This window comes from Mercenaria mercenaria, chromosome 5, assembly GCF_021730395.1.
Source record: "Mercenaria mercenaria strain notata chromosome 5, MADL_Memer_1, whole genome shotgun sequence".
In the NCBI taxonomy this organism is placed as follows: Eukaryota; Metazoa; Mollusca; class Bivalvia; order Venerida; family Veneridae; genus Mercenaria; species Mercenaria mercenaria.
The window spans coordinates 88083289-88107671 of NC_069365.1; the positions used below are offsets into that span (position 1 = coordinate 88083289).

At 33.3% G+C, this 24383-nt stretch overlaps 1 protein-coding gene across 3 annotated transcripts; it reads left to right on the plus strand.

Annotated features, from left to right (window-relative positions):
• Window positions 1-519: 519 nt before the first annotated feature.
• On the plus strand, window positions 520-24180 carry LOC123559198 (uncharacterized). Of its 3 annotated transcripts, none has more exons than XM_053544241.1 (10): window positions 520-674; window positions 15679-15907; window positions 16983-17182; window positions 17447-17516; window positions 18007-18308; window positions 21571-21769; window positions 22158-22256; window positions 22509-22574; window positions 23034-23129; window positions 23349-24180. In XM_053544241.1, exons 2-10 carry the CDS (start codon window positions 15710-15712, stop codon window positions 23661-23663), a joined length of 1545 nt encoding a protein of 514 aa, XP_053400216.1. In that variant the 5' UTR covers window positions 520-674; window positions 15679-15709; the 3' UTR covers window positions 23664-24180. The 3 variants fall into 3 exon arrangements, with proteins under 3 accessions (XP_053400216.1, XP_053400218.1, XP_053400217.1); XM_053544242.1 differs by lacking the exon at window positions 520-674 and adding an exon at window positions 2696-4691; XM_053544243.1 differs by lacking the exon at window positions 15679-15907.
• The last annotated feature ends 203 nt before the right edge of the window (window positions 24181-24383 follow it).

Consider the following 24383-nt stretch of genomic DNA (forward strand, 5'->3'; position numbering starts at 1 on the left):
CTAACGGTCTACACAGTTATAATTAGTAAACTTGTGATTGTAAAATTTATTCAATGTAAATGGACAATTCGGGCCAAGTTTTCTCTATACATAAAAAAAGCCGAAATTAAACTGAGCAAAATCTGCCAGCCCAATTATTTTCAAATTGCCGGGCCCTAATTGTTGAATCTGAACAATTCTACCGCTTGTAGAGTTTTTATTCCCTGGCTATCGAAGACCAGTGAGGTATGCACTATCCATCTTTCACAATAACTTTCGTTTTCAGCTCCTTTTACAGTTCTCATTTGATTGAAATAAAACTCAATATAAATCAACATCGTCATCATGGAGCACGCTGGTACCAGGCATTTTATTGCGTAAATTCCTGTTTTGACTTTATATGTAAGCTGGCTGATTCATTCCTATTCCAAATATATTTTGTCCAGTGTTTTGAGAATACCCCTCGAAATCGATCGAAATACGTATACATTTGCGTAGCCGTGTACATTTCCATTTACGCCGAAAAGGTCTATTCAAAAGCTGACAAGGAAGTTATATTATAAACCTGAACTGGTAAAGTAATGAATATTTTATAAAAAAGGTTAGCGACGGGTTGCTTTACTTAAGATATTATATAGAACAAAATTTTGCGTAGTTTAGGTGTTTTACAAGAAAGGATTATTTTTACCTTAAAGGTATGGTACAGTCTTTCAATTCTTACAATATTTATTGTCTAATAAACCCGTAGTCAAGTATAAATATGCTGTGTTACAGTAGTTAAATCGGGACAAAATAGGAATGTCTTTGTATGTCTCTTTTTTCTCAATTAACTTAATATTATCTTGCTTTCATGTTCCAATATGTAGAAAACACTACTTATATAGCATGACATTTATATGAACCTAGAATAAAAAACATATTTCTATATGAAAGTATAAAGCGAAAATAAATAACAAGAAAACCTAATAATAAGTCGCAAGCAAACCTATTTGAAACGTACACAAAGTCAAAGGCGCGCAAGTCGGGATATTTAGTTTTATATTTTCAACGGGAATACCACAGTGATAACTTTGTCATGATCATTATAAACAATGGGAAAATCTATTGCTTATCAGACATGAATGCATAGATCATTACTCAGGGATGGATACAGGGTTTTGGTTTGGGAAGTAGGGGCGCGGAGATTCTACTGGGTGTCCACGGGCATGCACCCCCATCTGGAAATTCTTTACCAAGTATACCACAAATATCCAATTTGACCTATATTTGACATAGTATGAGCATGAACATTTGACACAATGCCATTACTAGATATCTAAATTTCAGTACTGAGACATTATTGTAAATGCTTTCAAAAAAGGAATATGACTTAGTTGATAGCTTTTTAATGTGACTATTCTCCAATTCTATCCCTTCAACAGTTATAAATACTACTGATATAAAGCTATGCGAGAGAAGTGATCCGCCAATTTTGACTAAGATGACTGATATCACGATTTTGAAAATGAATGCTCGTTGGATTTTAGTGGAGGGGTGGGGCGCACAGACTTCGTACCCTTGGAGCCGCCTATGACACTGAATTCCGAGCTTGACCTATGCACGAGTTTAGTTAGATATTTGAACTGACTTAGTCATACAGAAGGGGTCGGTTGTAAAAGTTCTTACGGAGGTTAACGTTTAGCATTACATTTTGAGAATAAAATTCAAACAACACTAAATCATAAAAGGAAAGGGATGTTTCACATGAAAATTGAAAAGCATATAAAACTGTTATATTACTGTATCAGACAATTATCAGTTTACTGATATATACCTTTTCAGACTGAATTCCGGATAAGGACTTCATCTAGGGGCCACACTTTTTGACAGTTCAATGACTTTAAAAACTCGCCATTTTCAAAGAACCGTTACATTTTCATTTTGATGCATTTACAATAATGTCTCAGTACTGAAATTTCACATAACAAGGTAGAACGTAGTTTTCAGCAATTGTTTATTTTTATTTCTTTACAAATTATTAATATAATAGATTATAACTGTGAAGAGTATGTGCACGTCCAGGCCTTTGGACCAAATAGGATATTGTCCTAACAGGTACGCTTTATACACCTGCATGGCTTATCTGATGTAATTTCAAGCAAAAATGTCAGATTTTCGTACGGAAAAAACACATCATTTATTAAAGTAGCAAATATTATTTAGAAGAAACGACTGGACTGTAGGTAAAGCAGTTAAGCTTCACGTGTAAGCAAACCAGGTTCAGATGATTTTAACCGCATCTTGCAAGTCGTAATCACCATGGTCGTTTCCCAAATGAAATTTAATAGAAAGAGTCCGATACCGTTGCTCCTGGACAAAACGGTGTCCAGTGCAAGAATAGAAAACCTTACATTTATAAGAAACAAGAATGAGATGAATAAAATAATCTTGAGTTTAAAGTAAAAAGCGCCCACTCAAAGTAACCGATAAAAACACTGCGGTTGATGTCACGAGTTATCATAAAATCAGTGATATTTGTAAGATTTTGTAGATGTGAAGTAAAATTGAATTTCCATGTTCACTGCATAAAGTTTAGCTCTGATCACTGGGTCTTGATATCTAAGGGCAAGACGATATGATAGAATACATTGTGTCTGAAATCATTTTCCTCTAACTCTGATTCAAGTGGATAAATTGGAAATGACTTTAATAGCTAGAAGTTTATTATGATTGTTCTTCATAGTATGCATTTATGTTATGTATATGCTGTAAAATAAAACATATTATTATCATTAAGGGGTTTTTGTCCTCTTTAAAAACACCAGGGAGCTTTTTTTCTACCCTGAAAAATACACCAGGTGGCTTTTGTCTACTCGTCAGGGAGTTTCTGACCACCTTGAAAAACAACAACAACAACAACAACAACAACAAAAAAACAAAACAACAACAACAAAACAGGGAGCTTTTATCCAAATGACCATTTTTAGACCAGGTGGCTGTTGTCCAAGGGGCTTTCGTCATACATTCCTTGCGGAATGTTGCGGAGAACAGGTTAGTACTGGTAAAAAAAGGAACATTGGCTAGGTTTACCATGAATGCGATACAACAGTCGATTTTGTGACAAGACACAGGACATTGCGACGCGACATAAGACAACTGAATACAGGAATGATCATGACGCGTTACACTGTCGTATGTCACCTCTGTATCAAGAAATGTCGCGGTAAATATCGAATTTTACGTCCTGATGTAGCGTGTCGCGTCTCAATATAGTGTTGTATCATGTTTCACCCAGTACTCACTCGGCACGAAACACTACAGTGCGACGCGACATATAACATAACGATGAGAAATTAACACCCCATTTTATAGTGCAAATGTCGTGGAATTGCCGTTTAAATTGTTACATTGTTCAGTTATCTAAAACACGTCACAAAACATACAAAGCGAAACACGACATTATACTGACATTATACTGAGCAATTTAGTGTGTTGTTAAACAACCACACGGTGAATTTATAAAATGTACAAGCTCAGCATCTGCATTGTAATATGTATTACACAACATTTCACCGTACACCCAGTTGATATAGACTATGAAACAGAAAATCAAATAAAGAACTCACAAAATGTTAGTGATATACTTCCAAACGAGAGAAACACCAAGTATACTAATATTCCAAATATCGTCAGGAAAGATATGCAAATACATCGATGTTCGGGAATCTTAAATCAGGCTACTGCGAAAAGAAGTAGCAATGCTACAATGCTACTGAATAGAAGAGAAAAAACATATGCTGACACTGTTAAAACCAAAATTACTGGAGAAGTCAATAGGAAAGCTCGTTATGAAATCCGGCAGAAAATAATGATTATAAAATTGCAAATAATGTAACAATGAGCACAAAATGAAATGCATCAAAAAATAAATCAAATAAAATTATGAATATGTAAACCAAAAAAAAAAAAAAAAAAAAAAAAAGACCCATAAAACACTCACGATAAACCAGAAAGTAAATATTTTCGCCAACTTTGACAAGTGTTTGATATTAAGAGGATTTCTCTAAATCAAGGTCAGAGTAAAAAATGACAAGCCAGATAAACAGTCGAGAGATCGTATATCCAGAAGTGACAGCCCATGTTCAATTTGTGACAAAAACAATCGTACAACATAAGAATGTAGGTTCCGCATGAAACGGTTCAGTGGAAGATTTTATACTTGCATACTGTAAAATCAGGTAAATAAGCGTATACGCTTATAATAATTTTAGTGACACTTTTACGCGCCTATTTTTGATATGCGCTTATACTTAAGCCAAAACTATGCGCTTATATTTGATATGCGCTTATAGACAAGCCGTGTGCGCCTATTTTTGATATATTAGGAAAATTGACAGTGCTTGGTAGAGAAAACGAAAGTAAAACATGGTCATGGACGTGCGCCGTGAACTACTTCCTTTAATTACATACAGTATTTATACATAATGAAAGCATAATGATCATACATAATTTGCAAATAATGCTCAATCTCTCGAACCATTCAATCATTGTTCAACACGAAGATTGTAACATTTTATCCATATTGTTTTCACAGATTTAAAAAAAAACTGACAAACTGAACATTATGACAACGAAAACATTTTCTATTCAAAAAGCATGATTATCGTAAACAATTATCGTTTTATCAGACAATAGACGTTAAAATCTTTTGACATACATCGGCTATTCAACAGGTAAGAACATTTGTCACCTGTATTTATTACAAACAATTATCACGGTATAATACCGTTAATTACGTCTTTTTTTGCTGTATCTGTTGTTTGTTTACTAGTAATCAGATATGCGCCTACTTTCGAGACAAAATTATGGTTTCAGTTTTCAGTTTTTTATCAAGCAAATCGGCAAGTTATTTGCCTTTGGCCATTAACATAAACAGTACAAATATGGCAAAGACATGACAAAATACAAGCAACTGCAACAGATACAAACTAGTAGATAGCAACTTGATCAACTTAGTTTAAAAAAGATACTTTCTTAACTAAGAAGCAGTTAACCCGGCAAGGGTTTCCTTTCGCAGCTTGAAAGCTTCGTTTATATATTTCGCTACATTTAATATGGTTTTCTTATTTCTAGATGACATAAAAGAAATAAGCATATGAATATTCGGCCATGTAGTATTTCTTAAATATTTGTGTCTTTCTGACAAGTATAATGGATAGCACAAAAGAAAATGATATTCGGATTCAATCATATTACATGAACAAACTTTACAAATACGTGCCTCTCGTATAGTTCCAGAAAATCTACCAAATTCTATTTCTAAATCATGTGAGCTCAGTCTAAAACATGTTAATTGTTTTCTTAATGCATTATTAGTTACTATATCCAGATAATTTTCATAACAAAAGTTCGATTTAAATTTTTTAAAATATTCTAGCTTAGGCATGGTCTGGATAGTAGCATGCCAGTTTTGGATATATTGATCCCTCAAGCGTTGCTTAATGACAGGAAAATAGTTAACATCTACGTTAAAATCAGTCCATATGTAACTTAATCAAAGTGTCTCTAACAGTTGTTTTACTCTCATTGCCCAGCCATTGTTATCATTACTATTACATTGTTCGATAAAGCATGTATGCATGGGCGAGTCATTACATTTCATCACCTTAAGCCAATGTTTCAAGGCTCTTTCCTTGCAAATTACAGACAAAGGGTATCTGCCTAATTCGCCAAACACGGCCACATTCGGCGTCTGCTGACGAACACCTAGTATATATTTGCAAAATTTGATGTGAAGTTTGTCTATTTCTTTAAAATCATATATACCCCAAACATCAGCACTATATAATAAAATTGGGACCACCATTTTATCAAACAATGAGAGTTTTGTCCGTACATCTAAGCTTATCCGACTAAATATTGAAATTAAACAATTATATGCTTTCAGTGCTTGGTCAGATAATGTTCTTACGGCATTTTTCATATTACCTGTGTAAGTAAAATTCACACCTAAATAGCAAGTTGACATGCGCTTATTATCCCATACGGAATAACGGTAAGGCCGTGTGCGTTTACTTTTGATATGCGCTTATATTCGAATATGCGCTTATTTACCAGATTCTACAGTATATACCGTTGGTAATTTTTCAGAAAATAGGAGACAGGCCAAGTGGTCATGATAAATATATTAGTATGTCCAAGTCGATTTAAGGCGCTAGGTAGTCTTTGTCCGAATTTCTCTCAAATAATAGATTGCTGTGTCTATAGAGATGACTCGGATATTTCAGAAAAAGTATCTTTACCAGGTGTCAGTAGTGACCAGAAACAAAAGTAAACCATCAGATGTTAAGATTATAAATGTTTATAATGATTTTATAAAGTACTGTTCTGTTTCAAGAGTCACTTGTAATGAAAATGAAAGTAACAGTTAAAGCATTACTCGTGTCCTATATATGAACGTTAGCAATGAAAAGTCCAAGGTTGGCATAAACTTTGATGCTTCAGAAACAAGGGCGGATCCAGGATTTTGTGTTAGGGGGCGCAAATAGGGGGTCCGGGGAAATGCCCCCCCCCTTCTGGTGCATTCTGGGCGTTCTGAGGAACTTCATTTGGTACCTTAAAAGGACAGGTTTTGTGACAAAATCAACCATAGTAACATGCTAATTATATTCCAAGTTTTAAGACTTATTCTTGCGTAAGTATCTCAGAATGGAATTTCTTAGTCCGATATGATTTCTGAGGATGTTTATGGGTAGGGTTACCAAGGGCTATTAGCATATTGTACAAATGGTAAAGAGCGTTATAGGAGCTCATGCAAACTTTGTAGGATTTTTATTGTGCAAGCGTAGCGAGCAAGGAAAAATGCATATTTTATAACTTTTATACCTAGAACAAAAGACAAATTACATATGCGAGCGTAGCGAGCGAGAAAAAGTACATATTTTATATTTTTCACACAGAACAGAAAGATAAATACCTATGCAAGCGTAGCGAGCGAGAAAAATGCATATTTTGCATGTTTTTCACCCAGAACAAAAGATAAATACCTGTGCGAGCGTAGCGAGAAAAATGCATATTTTGCATGTTTTTCATCCAGAACAAAAGACAAATTACCTATGCTCCGGCGATATAAGAGGGAGCGTGGGGTGGGGGCGATTGCACTTGAGAAAACATTTGTAATGGAAATTGTGAGTGCCATAAAAATGTAATTCATAGAAATGATATTGTGTCAGATGCTCAACGCAGTAACAATGTTATTGAAGAACAATTATACTATTTCAGAAAATACGTGTTACAATGATAGTTGCCAGCGATTTTTTCCTTCTTTATAAAGTACCCATAAAAGGACCTTTTCCCAATTAAAAAATGCAATTTTTTCCCCAATTATTATCCAAAAATTCTCCAAATGATCAAATTAAGTTTGCATTTTTAATTAACTATAAAATTCCCAATCTGAGAAAAAATCCCGCTATTTTCCCCAATTTATCCGGTACCGGACCTTTTCCCAAAAGGGCAAAAAAAAAAAAAAATCACTGAGTTGCACTAATGACAATATAAGCAAAGTGCTATGTTTAGATACCAAAACCATCACAGTGACTTCAAGTACTACTACTAACAGCAACAATAACAACAACAGAAACAACAACAGCAGCAACATCAATAATAATGATATTGGTAATAATAATAATAGTAATAACAATGATAAAAATAATAATTGTAAAACTGTAAGAACAGATACTGTTTCAGACAATAGCGATAAAAGCAAAATTAATAGGTATAAAACTGCAACTAAAAGTAGTGATGGTCATATTTCTATAAGTGCAGTGCACTCTTTGAGTTTAGGTTTAAAAAGGAAAGGACTGAATATTGGACATCAAAATGTACAGAGTTTTAAGCAATATCGACGATAATTTTAATGAAATTCAGTTGATGTTAAAGTTATAATCCTGTAAAAAATCACCGTGAAAATAAAGCAAATAACTTTGTAGATTTGTAGAAAACAGTCTAATGAACAAATTCGCCCGTTAGTTAGACTTGGATGGCCAAATATTGTTGAGATACAAATGGATATAAAACCATGAAATATTTAATGACAAGCTGGTCACTAATTCACTCGCCAGGCTTCGCCGAATTCCGTAAACCAACGAAGACAGTGTCACGTGACAAATATTTAAATACGTCGAAAACAACAATGGCTGATTGGCCGTGATAGGATTTTGTGTAAAGACGGCGGATAAATGCAGAAATTTACAAATATTTTGCTTTTCGATGCCATTCCTACAAACAATACATTAATGTTATAAAATTAAGCCTGTTGTTAAAGGTCCAATACTAAGGAAAGTGAACATTTTAATTTCTTTTAAAAAGCACAAAAACTATTTCATTTTATTGGAAAATGAAAGTTGGTATGTAGAAATTCGAAATAAATCGCAGTATATGTACAATTATTTTTTCTATGAAGTATGAAGAAAGTTAAAAAGACCTGGGGGTCATTCTGTCGATTCATTGAAATTTCAACATAATACACATACATTTCTTTGAGTTCCAAAGACCTTCTGTAAATTTTGACCTGCCAGTCTTCATTATTTAGTGTCTTGCAGAAGTCTATGCACTGGCTATGAAAAAATTGCCAACTCACTTTCCCTTAGTATTGGACCTTTAAATAAAAGGAAAGACAGTTTACCAGAAAATGCAATACGAATGTGCTAGGCATGTTGTTGTTTTGTTTTTTAAAATAGATTAGCGCGGCTCTTTGTACGGTCCCGTACGAACAATCATTTAACGTGGCTCGTATTACGCTCCCGTACGTTTCACAATCAATTTGTCTACATCTGCACAGTAGTCCCTAGCTAAAAGTTCAGCTCAGAGATGTTTATATAATATGCTGTTACGGATCTCTGAGCTAAAATGAATCCCGTACTGACACCTTACCAGGAATCGTTCCAGAAGTCTGTCACGCTTTAATTTTATCAAATGCAATGGACTCACCTTTTACTATACAATATTTCTAATCAATTTTCCTTTTGATCTGGCATAAATAATCCATGCAACATAATTTGAACACAAGTTTCAAATTGGTACCCCTGTCTGCAATATTTTGTCCGTCATTGCAGTTGTCACCTGATCATGGTACTCTTCATTTTGAAAAACCAATAGGCGATAGAGAATCGTTATTTATTGACATTTTCTGAGAAATTGTATGTTGTTTTACAGATTTTATGTGATTAAATTAAATTCATAAACAGGTAAAATTTTGATATTGTTTTTCAAGAATAACCACGTGCTCTGAACTGTTGCATGACATCATGAGTTTCTCACGACAGGCTATGCGAGATATTGCGGTTATGATACTGATTAGTTAAACAAATGTGGTTTCGCCATAACTTAATGAATGCGACCATCAGAAAATAAAAACAGTGTCAGTTTAGTTATGTTAGCCAGAACTAGATAGTCCCCATTGTCAATGACTGACTGTGACTGGGAGGCGACTGTCTGGTTGACACTTTGATGATTAAGCCTTTATTGAAAACACAAATTAGTGTACAATATTAAAATCAGTACTATTATATTACAAGTTACAGGTTAAAAGCTGATAAAACATATATTTCAGGTTTGAACATCAGTAATCTAGGCCACTCCGGAACTCATTAAGAGTAGCACTAGATTTAACATGATGTGGTAGGTTGTTTCAGAGTCTAATGGTTCTTAGGGGAAAAATTGAGTTCTTGTGATAATGGGTGCGAGAGGAGGGAATATAAAAGTGAAGGACCTAAGAGTCTAGCCGGTACTGGTGATCTACAACCCCCCCCCCCCCCACCACCAAAAAAACAAAATAACAACAACAATGGAATGACGGATTTTATATAAAAGAATCAGGGATGTAGGGATGTGAAATTTCTCCTTGTTTCTAACGTTTGCCAGTACAGTTAACATTTCTGTGATGCTTCATCTACAGACATACATGTAGTTGATTTGAACATATCTGGCGGCAGCCTTTCGTACTCTTTCAATTCCATATGTTAGAGATTGTTGAATGCCAAACAGTTGAGCAATATTCCAATTATGGTTGAACATGTTTTATACGGAGTTTCTTAAATTTGTACATTTATCATATGTCTGATAATTTCTTATCATGTATTTTAGGGTCTTGTTTGTCTTTTTTTGTGATCTAACACTGCTGGTTCGCCTAAATATTAAGCATTTTTATAGTTTTAAATTCATGGATATGTAGCTTATAGCGAAAAGCAATGTTTTTTTTTATTTCTTTTTATATACCCTAATCACTTTGCATTATCGGAATTCAATTCCTTTGACCGGGTCTTTTTCCAAAGCTCTTATTTATGGAGGTACTGGTAGAGAGTCTCACAATCATGCATGATATTTATAGTGAGATAAACTACTGTATCATCTACAACTAGTCTTACGGTGCTTTTAAGTGAGCCTGGCAGGTGACTGATATGTTAAGAAAAGGCAAGGCCTAAGGACATACCCTGGCGGTACCCCTGATACCAAATGTGGTTTATCTGATTGAAAACCTTTTGTGTTCGTATTTAAAGGAAATATTTAATCCACATGGATGTTTTTCTATATATATCTAATTGAAATAGCTTGTAGACCAGACGATTGTGATCGACTTTGTCAAACGATTTGATAAAGTCCATTACTATTAGGTCTGTCTATTTACTAGCTTCAAGGTAATCACAAATTCTTGACTAAAATTTAATAATTGAGATTCACAACTGTGCTTTGAGCGGAAGCCATGTTGGAAGGAATTAATTTTATTATCTAGATGATTAATAATATTTGATACTAAAACATGCCCCATCAGTTGGAAGCAATTGCAAGTAAGAGAATAGGTTTGTGATTGCTGGCTTTGCTTCGTGGGCCCTTTATGTATACAGGGACAACGATAGCCGTCCTCCAATCTTGTGGAACACTGCCGGTACCAAGTGAAGACATGTAAATTTTAGTCTCATTTTTATAGAGGAGCAGTGTTTAAGCTGTGGGCGGACATTGTGTTGTAAGCTGTTTCTTTTACTTTCCTGTTTTTTTCCCCCTTCTGATGAATCTAAGTGAATTGTTTGCTTTTGATGTGAAGTTATCAACATATTCTGACCAAATGAGATACATGTATTTACTTAGTGTGATGCTCAGATATTTAGCAGCGTCTCTAGTTTTTAGTGGGAAAGAGAGAGAGAGAGAGAGAGAGAGAGAGAGGGAGAGAGGGAGACTTATTATTGTCAATAATTAGTTCCAGTCTTATCAACCGAAATATGAAAGAAAAAGTAAGCATATTACATGATATTCAAACGATGATGTGAACTTCTATAGATGACATTTTTATTATTCACACTTATTGCATATGTGTCATACGATGACAACAATATTGCACGCAGACATACAATTAGCCTTTTCTATATTCAAAATCATTTCCTGTTTATGTGCGACTGAAAATTAAAGAAAAGTAAAGAAATCGGTTGAAAACATATCAGTTGAATGACCTCAGTACAATGTAATACAAAACTGCCGTACGAATAGCCACCTGCGGTTTATTTCACTATTCATACGGGACCGTACGATTAGCCACTTCCTTTAGCGTAGTCACGGACGTATCCGAATGATGGCGGTTGTGTCACTGAAACCGAAAGTAACATTTTTTATATCCGTCTCAATCGGTGGAATCTATCAGTTTACAAGTAAATTTATCCAGCCAATGTCTTCGTGAACGGATGTATTATGCGTTGCTGTAGAAAAATGACCTTCCTATTACTTTCGCTACGTAATCTTATCTGGCCAGTATTATAACTTTAAATCACCGAAAAACAGAATAGATATTTATGGTATTTCTGAAACTAAATTAAAAGCAGATACAATGGATAGCACACTTAAGATTAAAGGCTTTAAGGCCCCTGTCAGAAAAGATAACATAACAAGAAATGGTGGCGGGGATCTTCTAGTATTTCTTAATAATAGTAAATAATTTATAATTTGACAAATTTATAGACATCCATCATCTAAAGTGGAATGGAAAGATAGATTTGAAAACTTCATAGATATCATTAATAAGAAGAAAAATAAACTGTAATTCTTGGAGACTTCAATTGCCATTTACTTAATTCTAACATTTGTAATGAGTGGTTAAGTTATACTATCTCACTGGGACTTGAACAAATGGTTGAAGAGCCTACTAGAAAAACTGGGGTAACAAGTACACTAATAGATCATGTATATACAAATACTCCACAGAATATTACTAATATTAGTGTCCCTACAATTGGAAATAGTGATCACTTTCCTGTTTTTAACTCACTAGGGCACGAAGTGCTCAAAGTAAGCTATTGTTTCCTGTCATTGTCCGCCGTCCGTCAACATTTGCTTTGTTAACAGTCTAGAGGCCACATTTGTGACCCAATCTTTATGAAACATGGTCAGAATGTTTGTCTTGATGATCTCTAGGTCAAATTCGAAACTGGGTAATGTGGGGTCAAAAAACGAGGTCAGTAGGACAGATCAAAGGAAAATCTTATTAACAATCTAGAGTCCACAGTTTCAGTTTGAAACTCATGATAATTGATCAGAATGTTTGTCTTGATGACCTCTAGGTTAAAATTGAATCTGGGTTATGTTGGGTCAAAAACTAGGTCACCCGGTCAAATCAAAGGAAAAGATTTTTAACACTCTAGTAGCCACAGTTATTACACATCTTTATGAAACTTGGTCAGAATGTTTGTCCTGATGATCTCTAGGTCAAGTTTGAAACTGGATTATGTCGGGTCAAAAACTAGGTCAGTAAGCCAGATCAAAGGAAAATCTTGTTAACACTTTAGAGTCCACGGTTTAAGTTTGAAACTCATGAGAATTGGTCAGAATGTTTGTCTTGATTTCTTCTAGGTCAAGTTCGAATCTGGATCATATGGGTTCAAAAACCAGGTCACTCGGCCATATCTAAGGGAAAGCTTGTTAACACTCAAGAGGCCACAGTTGTAAAGCAATCTTTATGAAACTTAGTCAGAAATTAGATCCTTGTCACATGGCACAATCTCCTATCGCAGTTTTAAGAATCTTAATGAAATTGATTTTTTGCAATGACCTGTAAAATTCAGGTGTAAATGACATAATGCATGGTAGTACTGTAAATAATATGTTAGAACTATGGAACTCAGCATTTTTCAACATTGTAGACAAATATGCACCAATACAAATAAAACGTGTAAGGCGTAAATTCACCAGGCTGGTTTATTTCAGAAATATCATATGCAATAAAAGAGCTGATCTTCTTTCCCATGATAAATCTTCTTAATTATACAAAGATAAAAGAAATTCAGTTTTAATGTTGATTAGACAAGAAAGAAAAGAGTTGTATGAAGAAACAATTGAAGAAGGCAAACATGATCCAAAAGCTATCTGGAAAATCTTCAAGGAATATGGCAAAAATCAAAATCTAAAAGAGAATGTAGCAATAAAAAAGTTGATATAAAGCATTTTTTTTTATTAACGATGAAGCAAATAAAAATTGGGCAGTGTGACTTGTATTCCTTTTTTTTACATTTCCATTGGTAATTTGGTACTTATATAACAAAACTAAAATACGGACAGAATTTCTTTAAACTTTGTGTATTGACTGAGAGTCAAGTTTAAAACGGAAATATGTACTAAAAACTATGAACATGACAAAATGATACCGCGAAGTCCTAGTCTTTCCCAAGGACCGGATTTCTTTATACTTTGTATACTGACTGCAAATGAAGTCTGAAACAGAAATATAAATTTAAATGCACAGTTTCCTTGCCTTGATATTGAATTATCTGCCCTTGAAAATTGGATTTTTTAGTATTTTATGATTGGATACCTATGTTTTTAGCACATATAAAATTGTACTTAAAGGGACAGAGATAAACGAGCTTGAGATTGTCGCAGCTAAAACATTAAATTACACGAAATACAATAAATTGCTACGTTTCAACTAATTTGAATTTACCCTTTTAACAAGGTATACTACCTTCTTAATAGATGGTTGAATGCAATGAATGAGGGATATCTTGCAGGAGCGGTAATGATAGATTTGACCTTGTAGACAACAATATTCTTTTATTGAAAAATTAAAACTTTATAAAGGTAGTGAATCAACAATAAACTGGTTTAGCTCTTATTTGCATAACCGTTATTAACTCGTGCAAGCAAATATTAAACTCTCAAATAACAAAAACAAAATTTCATGTGGCGTGCCTTAATGGTCAATATTAGGGCCTCTTCTGTTTATCTTATTTATTAATGACCTACCACGTACAACTGGGAATACAGTGACATCTACTGACCTACGCGGATGATACAACGTTTTATGATATTCAAAAAAGCAAGAATTTGCTACAGATAAACTTAAACAAGTCATTACATTCTTTAGAACGTTGGTGCTTAAATAATGGTATGCCATTAAATACAGTTAAAACAAAGGTAATTTTCATTGCCACTGCTCAAAGAAAACGTGCTTAACCTGACTGTAAACTTAAGCTTAACTACAAGATATTTTTCTTGGACAAAGTTCAGGCAAAAATCTTCGTGGCATATTCTTTCAAGATAATCTTGAGTGGGATACTCATATTAAACATGTTTGTAAAAAAGTAGCATCATCTATTTGGCTATTGTATGGAATCAGAGATTCTTAACAGTATCGAACTTTGTTTTATAAAGCATATATTCAACCGCACCTGGATTACTGTACCTTTTTTTTTTTTGGAAAAACTATTTACCAGTATAATTAACACAAACAAAATTATAAGACTACAAAAACGAGCCTGTCGCACTATCTTAGGTAACGATTTTCAAGATTTTGATCAAGCTTTGAAATTATTCAATATTCAAAGATTTGATAAGCGTCTCTATTTCAGAAGGCATGTTTTATGTATAAAGTGTTAACTGGCTTACATCCTTCTTATATAAATGAAATGTTTCTGCAAAAGACACAAACAAAAACACACCCTTAACATTGCGTTCTAATACAAACTTAAATTTTTATATACCAAAAATACAAACTGTGAAATATTTAAAGGTAGTCTTTTATATTCAAGGCCAATTGTATGGAATTGTTTGCCAATAGAAATCAAAACCTCATCTTCATTGCCATGTTTTAAATTTAACTGTATAAAATGATCGATGGATGAATGAATTTTAATGCTAACTACATTTCATGTCTTTTGTTTTATGCATTTATAATTTCTTAGATTTCTGTTAAATATTTGTTACTATGATCATAATACTGTTCATTCTAGTCCTAAGAGGGCCCCATGGAAGATTAGCTTAGCTAAATGGGTTACCCTCTATAAATAAAGAATTTACTTATTAATTACACACTGAGATTATACATTTTATCACCACGTTGTTTAATTAATCAACTAGGACATTGGTATACCTTTTTTCTTTGATGGGTACCAGTCTAACTATATCCCGTTTTGACAGCACAATGTCAATGATATTATTATTCCATGCTTATTCCTCTCAAAACTGTCAGACGAACACGATTTCATCTGTTTGTGCCGTCCGATATTCATAAGGCTTAAGGCATAATATCCATCATGTTCAGAAATGGTTTTGTATCACCTTAAAAAGACATAACAAAGGCCTAAATGAAACGTCAAAATCTGATGTCACATTTTCATTTTGTTTCATCCATTTTATATTCTGATAATGTGTCATTAAAGGCCGAAATATCCATTTAAATTTTAGACTTTTGGTGAAGCAAATTCATATCAGACAAATGGGTGGTGCTCAGTCTACACAGAAGATGGCAACGGAAGACATCCTAATGTTTTTGGAGGAAGAAGTGAAAAAATGGGGTGGCAGCTTAAAAAATCTTAAACAATGTTGGAAGAATAAAGAGAGTTGGGTACCTGAAGTTCTGAGACAACAGATTGAAGAAACAGAGACCAGATGGCTTAATATCAAGTCAATAACAGTATGTTCTGTTTAATGATTATAGATTATTCTATAACTAAACACAACATTAATGTATAAATAGATAAATATAAACATTTTCTCGGTATCAATAAAAACCTGTGAAAAGATCCTCTGGAAGCATAGAACGCAACCAAGCAACATAACAGCAGACTCGGTTTTATTGAGTCTCTTGGTGAGAGGTTATGAAATGTACCCCTATCACCGGCTTAATCGGCATTCTATTACAGTAAAATGACTGTACTCAATGGTCAAAAAGGACCAACAATATAGAGATATATAACATATTTATTAAGTTGTACCAAACAGACTATGTACAAGCTTACATTTCTTTAATTTTTATTTTAACATGGCTCGATTTGATTTCCAGTCAAACAAAGAAGGAAATCAAGCTCTGTATATTCTGCGAAAAACAACGGTTAACGCGGGGACATGTAAGAGAGCATTATGACGTCATTATGACGTCAAATCGCCGCATGACATCCGATACATTTCTCCTCGGGTAAATGAAGTCCAGTGTAATATTTATTAAAATATGTCAATGAGCATGTCATAATGAAAACAATCAAGGTCTTCTTGTGATTTATCGTCTAAGTTACCACGGTTCATCGTTGAGATGCTTCAGTATTTAACCACTCGGGTTCAATTCCTACGCATCTATACTCTGAACCGTGGTAAATTAGACGATAAACTACTTGAAGGCCTTGATAATTTGTTAAACAAACATAAAGTTCAAACAATCGATAAATTTTAAAGAGCAATACAATATATGTAAATGAGTATAAGTCATTGTCGCAAACGCGTAGCTCGAGGGAAAATATGAAAATTGTCTCATTTTGAATGAGATCTAATATAAACAAAACGCAAACAAACCCTTTATTTAACTCTTAATGATAGTCACCGTGTGAGCGATCTAGATTATAATTCACTAATAAGATAGTGTAGTTCATGAAAATTGGCATACAACATCCATTAAGAAAAATACAAAATAATTATTAAGATTTAAAACATTCCAGCAGTTATATCCATAGTTTTGACTGTTGTAATATATTTTCTGATTCAACATATGCTTTCAGCCAACCTTTGGGGAAAATGACGGCCGAATGAAGTATCCCGAAACTGCCATGCAGTTAGCACGTTGTTGTCAAGATGTTCAAAGAAGAACAGAGGCTGAAATGAATCAATTACAGAAAAACAATGAAACGTTACTTCGAAATAAACAGAAGACCGAACGTGAACTGGAATACCTGAAACAAAGAACGACAGCAAAGCAATAGTAATGCACACCAATAAGATATAATTTTCAAAAATATTTTTAAGCGTTTAAACATTATTTTAACAAAAAGAATAATTATATGAAAGATATGGTTTCATGACATCCTCCCCTCATGCACTGTGTAATCATTACGTGAAATCTAGTGTAATAATTTACTACAGTTATATAGAAATGCTTTAATATAACACGTAAATGCATATTATGTGTGCTCTTTTATAGAGTGTTATTAAAGTTTTTTAATCTAAACATCATATAACATTTTAGCAAGGATCAACTTGCTACGTCAAAGCCGGGCATAGAGGGAAACGGAAAATATGATAACACCGTGTTGAAGGTTTGTATTATGTGATTTAATACACGTTTAAGGTTTCAAAAGTAAGTGTGCAGAAATATATTTCAAATGCACACTAGGTAATTAATGAGATATGATTTTATATCTAATATACATGTTATATAGATTTAACATGACCGTATAGATTAAAACTGACAAACAATTGATTGAATACCAAAGCAAACTTTATTTTGAACAATAACAGAACACAACAGAACAAACCAGAGCATTTCTTTTATACACCAAGGTATTATAATGCAACATGGGGTTATTATAAAAATGGTAAATAAGCATGGCTTAACCTTGGTTATCTATAAATATAGAGTTTAAGCAGCAAAGAAAATACGACTTTTAATAGCTTACTATGATATTTGATTTGTTCAGTAAATATGCAAAAAATATGTTATATTCCATTTACAAGGATAAGGCTGTACTTAAGGCACAAAAACACCCATTCATTTAGCCAGTTATTTTTCAATATATCGATCTGCAGGATAGAATGTTTCCAGTTGATAAATTGCTTGATAGAAAGACTGATATGGAAGAAGAATTTAAAAAAGAAAAGGCACAATTACAGAAAGAGATTGAGGAATTAACCGCAAAAAACAACAGCGTTAAAGATTATCAAACTCTGAGTCATGAAAAGTTTGTTAAAAGAATGCTTGATGTGGAAGAGAAATTTGTAAAAGAAAAGGCCGAACTGCAGACAGAGAATGAGAAATTGGTCGCACAGAAATACAGCCTTGAAGAACGTATCGAACATCTAGAAAAATCAAATTTTGACTCGCTGGCAAGGTAAAATAGATGCTTAACCCCGTGTCGGATATACACAACTGCCTAGAGAGACAAATTACAAATAAACACAATACAATTCGCCTAAGACAAATAACTGATATATTGTATCGGATTTTTACACTATGATTTGTCATGAATAATCTGAGACTTTTGAACAGAGACGTATGATCTCCATTACTAACTAAGATAAGACAATCTCTTACCGTTATCAATAATTCGCAACACAAGGATATACTAAGGCGATATTTCCCGTTTAAATAAAAATTGATATTAATTAAAAATGATCTCAATTAATCTAATGCTGTTGTCTCTATTTGGTGATTGCGGTAGATATCCGTTGAGTATAGAATAATGTAAAAGATGTATGAAATATTAGTTAAAAGTTGTAAAAATGCGCAACAATAGATTATATAGTAAAAACGTGCTGTCAAACGATGTATAGTGATGGTATCCCTGGCCGTAATAACTGGGTATCTTCCGTAAGAGATAGTCTGCAAAGACATGGTTTTGGATATGTTTGGTTGAACCAATCAGTTGATTTGAATCTTTTTTTGCTAGCATTTGTAAATAGATTTAAAGATATTTACTTTCAGAAGTGCCGTGTATCAGTAAGTTCAAATACAAAGGTGTCGTTTTAAATGATTTTCAAAGAAGACTGTTGCTACAAAGATATTAAGATTTCTTAAACATTAGAAAATTTAGGTTTGTGTAGAAAAAATCAAACTTTTCTCACGATCTTGAGATTGTGAATGGTTGGCATAGGAAAATAGAAAGAAAAAATAGATTGTAAAAGGAAGTGCAATAAGAATGGTAGAAGATGTCAGTTTGTTGTCAGTCTTAATTAAAACTGATGTATTTGCCTAAAATGTAATACTCCAGTCCAACCCAAAACAGGTTCAATATTTTACTGATTTGTAAATTCCTCCGCCAATTGCTCGTTTCAGTTATACACGATTGCTAACGTATTACAATAAATCCTTACCTTACAATATAATATATTAAAAGGTAGTTGAACAATTTAAGCAAACAAAGTCGCAGTATAAAATTGTTAATAATTTATAATTTCTTGGTAAATGTCATAAAACAACATTGAACAGGCAAAAAAGGTATGGTTAAGTAGTCTTTATTTCATGTTTTCAGTAACTAATTGAAATATAATGTTGTATTACATTTATAACATTCACGGTTTCAAACATTTATACTTCTTCCTGTTACGGAGCTGCACTTGAAGGCGAAAGAATATCGATTAAAAGTAATCGAAAACTCTTTACAAACTATGAATCAATAAAGTTATAGAAGTATGTAAATATCTACAAAACATAAAGATATGCGCTCTACCGTATAAAAATGTAAAACAAATTTTAAAAAGCGCAAATGACGAAGTGGTGACTTTATATTTAGTCATCCTCACTATATGTACTAAACGTACTGCTCACGGCTAGGGGTGTTCGTCAAATATTTGTGAGTTCTTGTAATTTGGGTCGAACCAATAAAAGACTGCAACTGCAAGTAAATTTATCAAAGATAATATTTATTTTATATCATGTATGTCCTTATGGAAGGATAAACATCTGGCAAGTGCCAATGATGCATTCAATAACAAAACAATAGAATGATAATATACAATGCTATTATGAATACTAAAGATATGCAACTATTTAAAATGTCAAATTACAATGATATCTTACTGAGGAAGACCTAAGTTAAAACAATAAACAATAACTAACCTGCAAGTAAATTTATCAAAGATAATATTTATTTTATATCATGTATGTCCTTATGGAAGGATAAACATCTGGCAAGTGCAATGATGCATTGCACTTGTCCAGATCATCGATTCCTAAGGGCATAGGTGCACGGTTAGCATGGATAAGTAGAAGGGAATATAATAGGATTAACGGGATAATTGTAAGGGTGATATATAGGCCAAATAAGAAGTAAAGGGAATATTGTATGATGAATATATATATCTTAAAGCTGTCATTTTACGATATAAAGGAATGTACATATAATGAAAAACAACAACCACTTTATTCATTTTATTTATATGTATTATAATGTTACCCTATGACATAAAGAATTTTTTTAATATTTTCATAATACAAACTTCGTAACGTCATGTATTTGCGTATCACGTTGGCCAATGTATGTGACCTTACGCGGGTAAAATATCTTTCACTCCTGAACACCAGATTTTAAATTTTCATTCGTGGCTGCGCCACACGTGACAAAATTGCATCTGATGTTCACTTGGTGAACGATATATCGATATTGCATGGCAGTAAGCAAACATCCTTTAATAATATTATTAAATCGTCAGTCCATAGTTTGAACCATTGACCGGTCTATCACTCAACACATGTTTGCTAGGCTAAATAAAAGAAAGGAGATAAAACATTTGAAATTATATTCTCATGTCGTATAATGAAATACATATTATATGGCTCCAGTTGTCAAACACTGTCCATTGAATAGGACGCCGTTCAATAAGAGTTTTATTATATGGCATCAGAAATAAATGTTCGTAGTAATCTCTAACGTTTACATAAATAGCCTAACAGACACGTGCTGAAAAGAGACCGGTCATATAGCACAAACGATTTACTGGCGATTTGTGTAAGGAACCGTGTAATAAGATTTACTTAGTAATTTACTAAGTTTGTCGATAAATAGTATAAACTATGTGCTCGAGGTTCGAAGGATCGAAGGCTTTTAGTTTTGACTATTGACCGGCAAACCATTCAATATGGGTTTTATTATATGATATCAGGATTTTTCTTTTTTTTGCTTTTAGTCCAGTAAGTCTTTAACTATTGACCGTTCAATAGTACAAACCCATGTTATAATGTCTATTGCTTGGGTAAAGTGTTAAAAAACAGTATCAAACGTGAAAAATCGCAAACAAATAAATAAAGAAGCGGTACAATAAATCAAAATGTTTTGGAAGATCCTTTGGAACCATAAAATAACCAAGCAATATAATAATAGACTCGTTTAATTAGATTACTGACAAGTATAATCTGAAATAAGATATTTCGGACACTGTAAATATTTTGTAATACAGCTCATGTAAAATGTCCTGGGAGAAAAATCTTTATTTGATATGATTAAGCGCCATTTTTAGTAAAAAACCGTTTGTTAAACTACATAGTTTTTTCTTGGAATGATTCCAATCTTTGATATGTCCGTTTTTAACTTTGAGTTGACTGACATGTGCCGGCAGGATTTTTTTTTTATTTCTGTGATATGTTCATTATTGTAGACTAAGTGAAGTTGCTGCAGACGGGCATGTGGACAGCAGCTCTGCATTGACCGATCTTAGAGTCCGAAATCAACCTACAAAGATTGGAGAAATGTACACCGATATTTACGACAATGAATGGATCGATGCATTTGATGCACTAATGGAGGATGACCATAAAGAAGAGGCAGCAGTTGAAATTTTAAGATTAATGTTGGAGGTATTATAGATATAAATCTCTACCAAAACATGAACTAAGTCAAATTGTTTAAAGAAATCAGAAACATACTCTAGCTTAAGAAAGAAACTAGTAATAGAAAATTAAACAGTTGTGTCGTAAATGTTTACAATCATTGACCTAGTATAGCAGATTTAATCAATCTATGCACGTATGAGTGTTTCGTCTCCTGTTTCTGCAGAGTGCTCTGATTGGCTGTTTCTATTTGCTATCCTCATTTCAATACATCTCGGATGTTGGCCCCTAAAATGTTTAAAGCAAGGCGATGCATTAATCTTTGTTTAGTGACAGAGACCTAGACCTAGACACCTAGACAAAACTCAGATCCTCACCTTCTGAAACGCCTGAGCTTAAAACAAATCTCTTTTAGGACGTACTCGAGTTCTGTGAGTGTGAAGTTCGACCATTTGTAGGGAAAACAGCGGTAGAATTACAAAGAATACTGGGGCAATACAGGACATCAGAAAGGGTATTCATTTCATTACATAAATGTCAAAATAATCATTTGATATTCTCAGACTTAAGCATGGTTAGATGTAAGGAAACTTGAAAATCATGTAGTTATTCAGAAAATTCTTTCAGTATACATTGTAATCAAAACTATAATAAGATCATTTGAAAGGACACAATGCAACAAAGCAAATTAATAGTAGGCTCGGTTAATGAAATAGGTCTTTTTTTTGGTTGTAGTTTTATGAAGAGTGTTTATAATTGATTTCAGTTAGTGCAGATTTTAGAAGCAAAGACAGGACCGAAGGAGGTAGACAGAGTGGAAACATGTGATATGGTAAAATATAAACTTTCTAACGACGTGTATTTGATGGATTATCAGTTAGAAAGTACTTTTTTGAGAATAAAAATGTGTATTAATGTGCTTTAAATATTTGGTACAGATCGCTACATTCTGTTTCTAATGTAAGTATTGTATACTGGGAGACTTAAAGCAACGCAAAGCAATTATATTATTTATTTGATAGTTTCAAAAATGCTGGACTATGGCCATTGAACGAGTTGTGGACCATTTCCTGGCAATGCATCGCGGTTGGCAAGTCTTCCTTTTATCAATGTCAAAGTGTGTCATTTAGGTGTTACTATAGTTGGTATACAAAATATTCTTAAATAGTTCGTCGCTTGTAAATGTATTTCTGAATACTGTACTGTACATTGCAACTGACTTTTAATTAACCAATGTGTTCAGTTATTAACCCTTAACTTAAAATCTGCAGTAATGATATTTTCTCGTAAGGTACCAGGAAGAAAGAAACAAGTCCATGAAAGAAACAGCAAACTAGAGACCATAAGGAAGGAAATAGGAGCAAGTTTAGCTTCTTTTGCACAGAAGGTTATACCCACTTTTTCCATATTCGCGATACATTATAGAAGACTGCTAGAAGTTTAATGGCTTGAGCCTAATAATAAACGCTGAATTGCTTAAGAGGTTTACATCTTAAAATACAATTGAAATAAAATGATAATTAAAACAAGGAAAAGGATCGAATAGGGGTATTGTTTCGCATTGAATTATACTGAGGATATCACATTTATTTTTCTGTATTTTCAGGAATTTCGTGAAGCAACGTTCGGAATTGAATACATAAATAATTTGAAACCATTCGTCGTGAAGTGTTTGCGTATTGGTTGGATGATGGTTACTCAGACGCCTCCTATGGTTCTGCATGAATGCCCGATTGATGCAGATTCGAAGTTCGATAATAATGTATATAAAGTGTTTACAAGATCAGGTCCCTTGGTTGACTATGTGGTTTGGCCAGCTTTATTACTTCACGAGAATGGTCCTATCATAGCGAAAGGTGTTGCCGAAGGGAAGAAAAATCTTGACAAAGATTGGCATAAAAAGCTTTATCTTCAAAGATGACTTCCACAAGTGTTTTATTATAACATTAGTATGATTCACGAGTATAGCAAATCAAATTACCAAATTAAACCATAAATCCAACATTTAGCAGTTATGTTTTTCAGGTCTTGGGCATTTTGTCTTCCAGCTTTCTCCCAAGGCTGACGCGTCTGGTTTTCCTCTGGCTGCTTCAAAGTCTTTCTTCGTTTCTCTCGTTTTGTTTATCAGTACAAAGTGTTTCGACATATTGATAAACACTGGCGAAATAAAGCATTTACAAAACTAAAGAAAAACGTAATAAACTATAAAACAGTCTTTTAAAATGTACACAAACATGCCGATCAATTTCATCGCAATGTTTGATATATACGTGCCTAAATCACTTTTCATTATATTAATACAATATCTTGAGGACAATAATTCTCACTGATGACAATCAATAAGCTGATCATTCGATTGCATTGCAAAACGTCATCTGTTAACATGTGGTAACATTTTATATGAAATAAGTCCATTTCATATAAAGTATAGAATCATTCCTTGCGAGTTTCAATAGTTATTCGTTCTTTAGAAAACCGTGTGTGTAATGTGTAATAAAGGTCTTTAGATTATTTTGATAAAGTATTTCATTCATTCTTTATAGAACTTATCGGTAGCCACATATGTTATGTTTCATACTGAATTTGCAGTGTACATATGTGATGTGCTCACTAAACCGTGAGATTTGTAATACTTCAATGT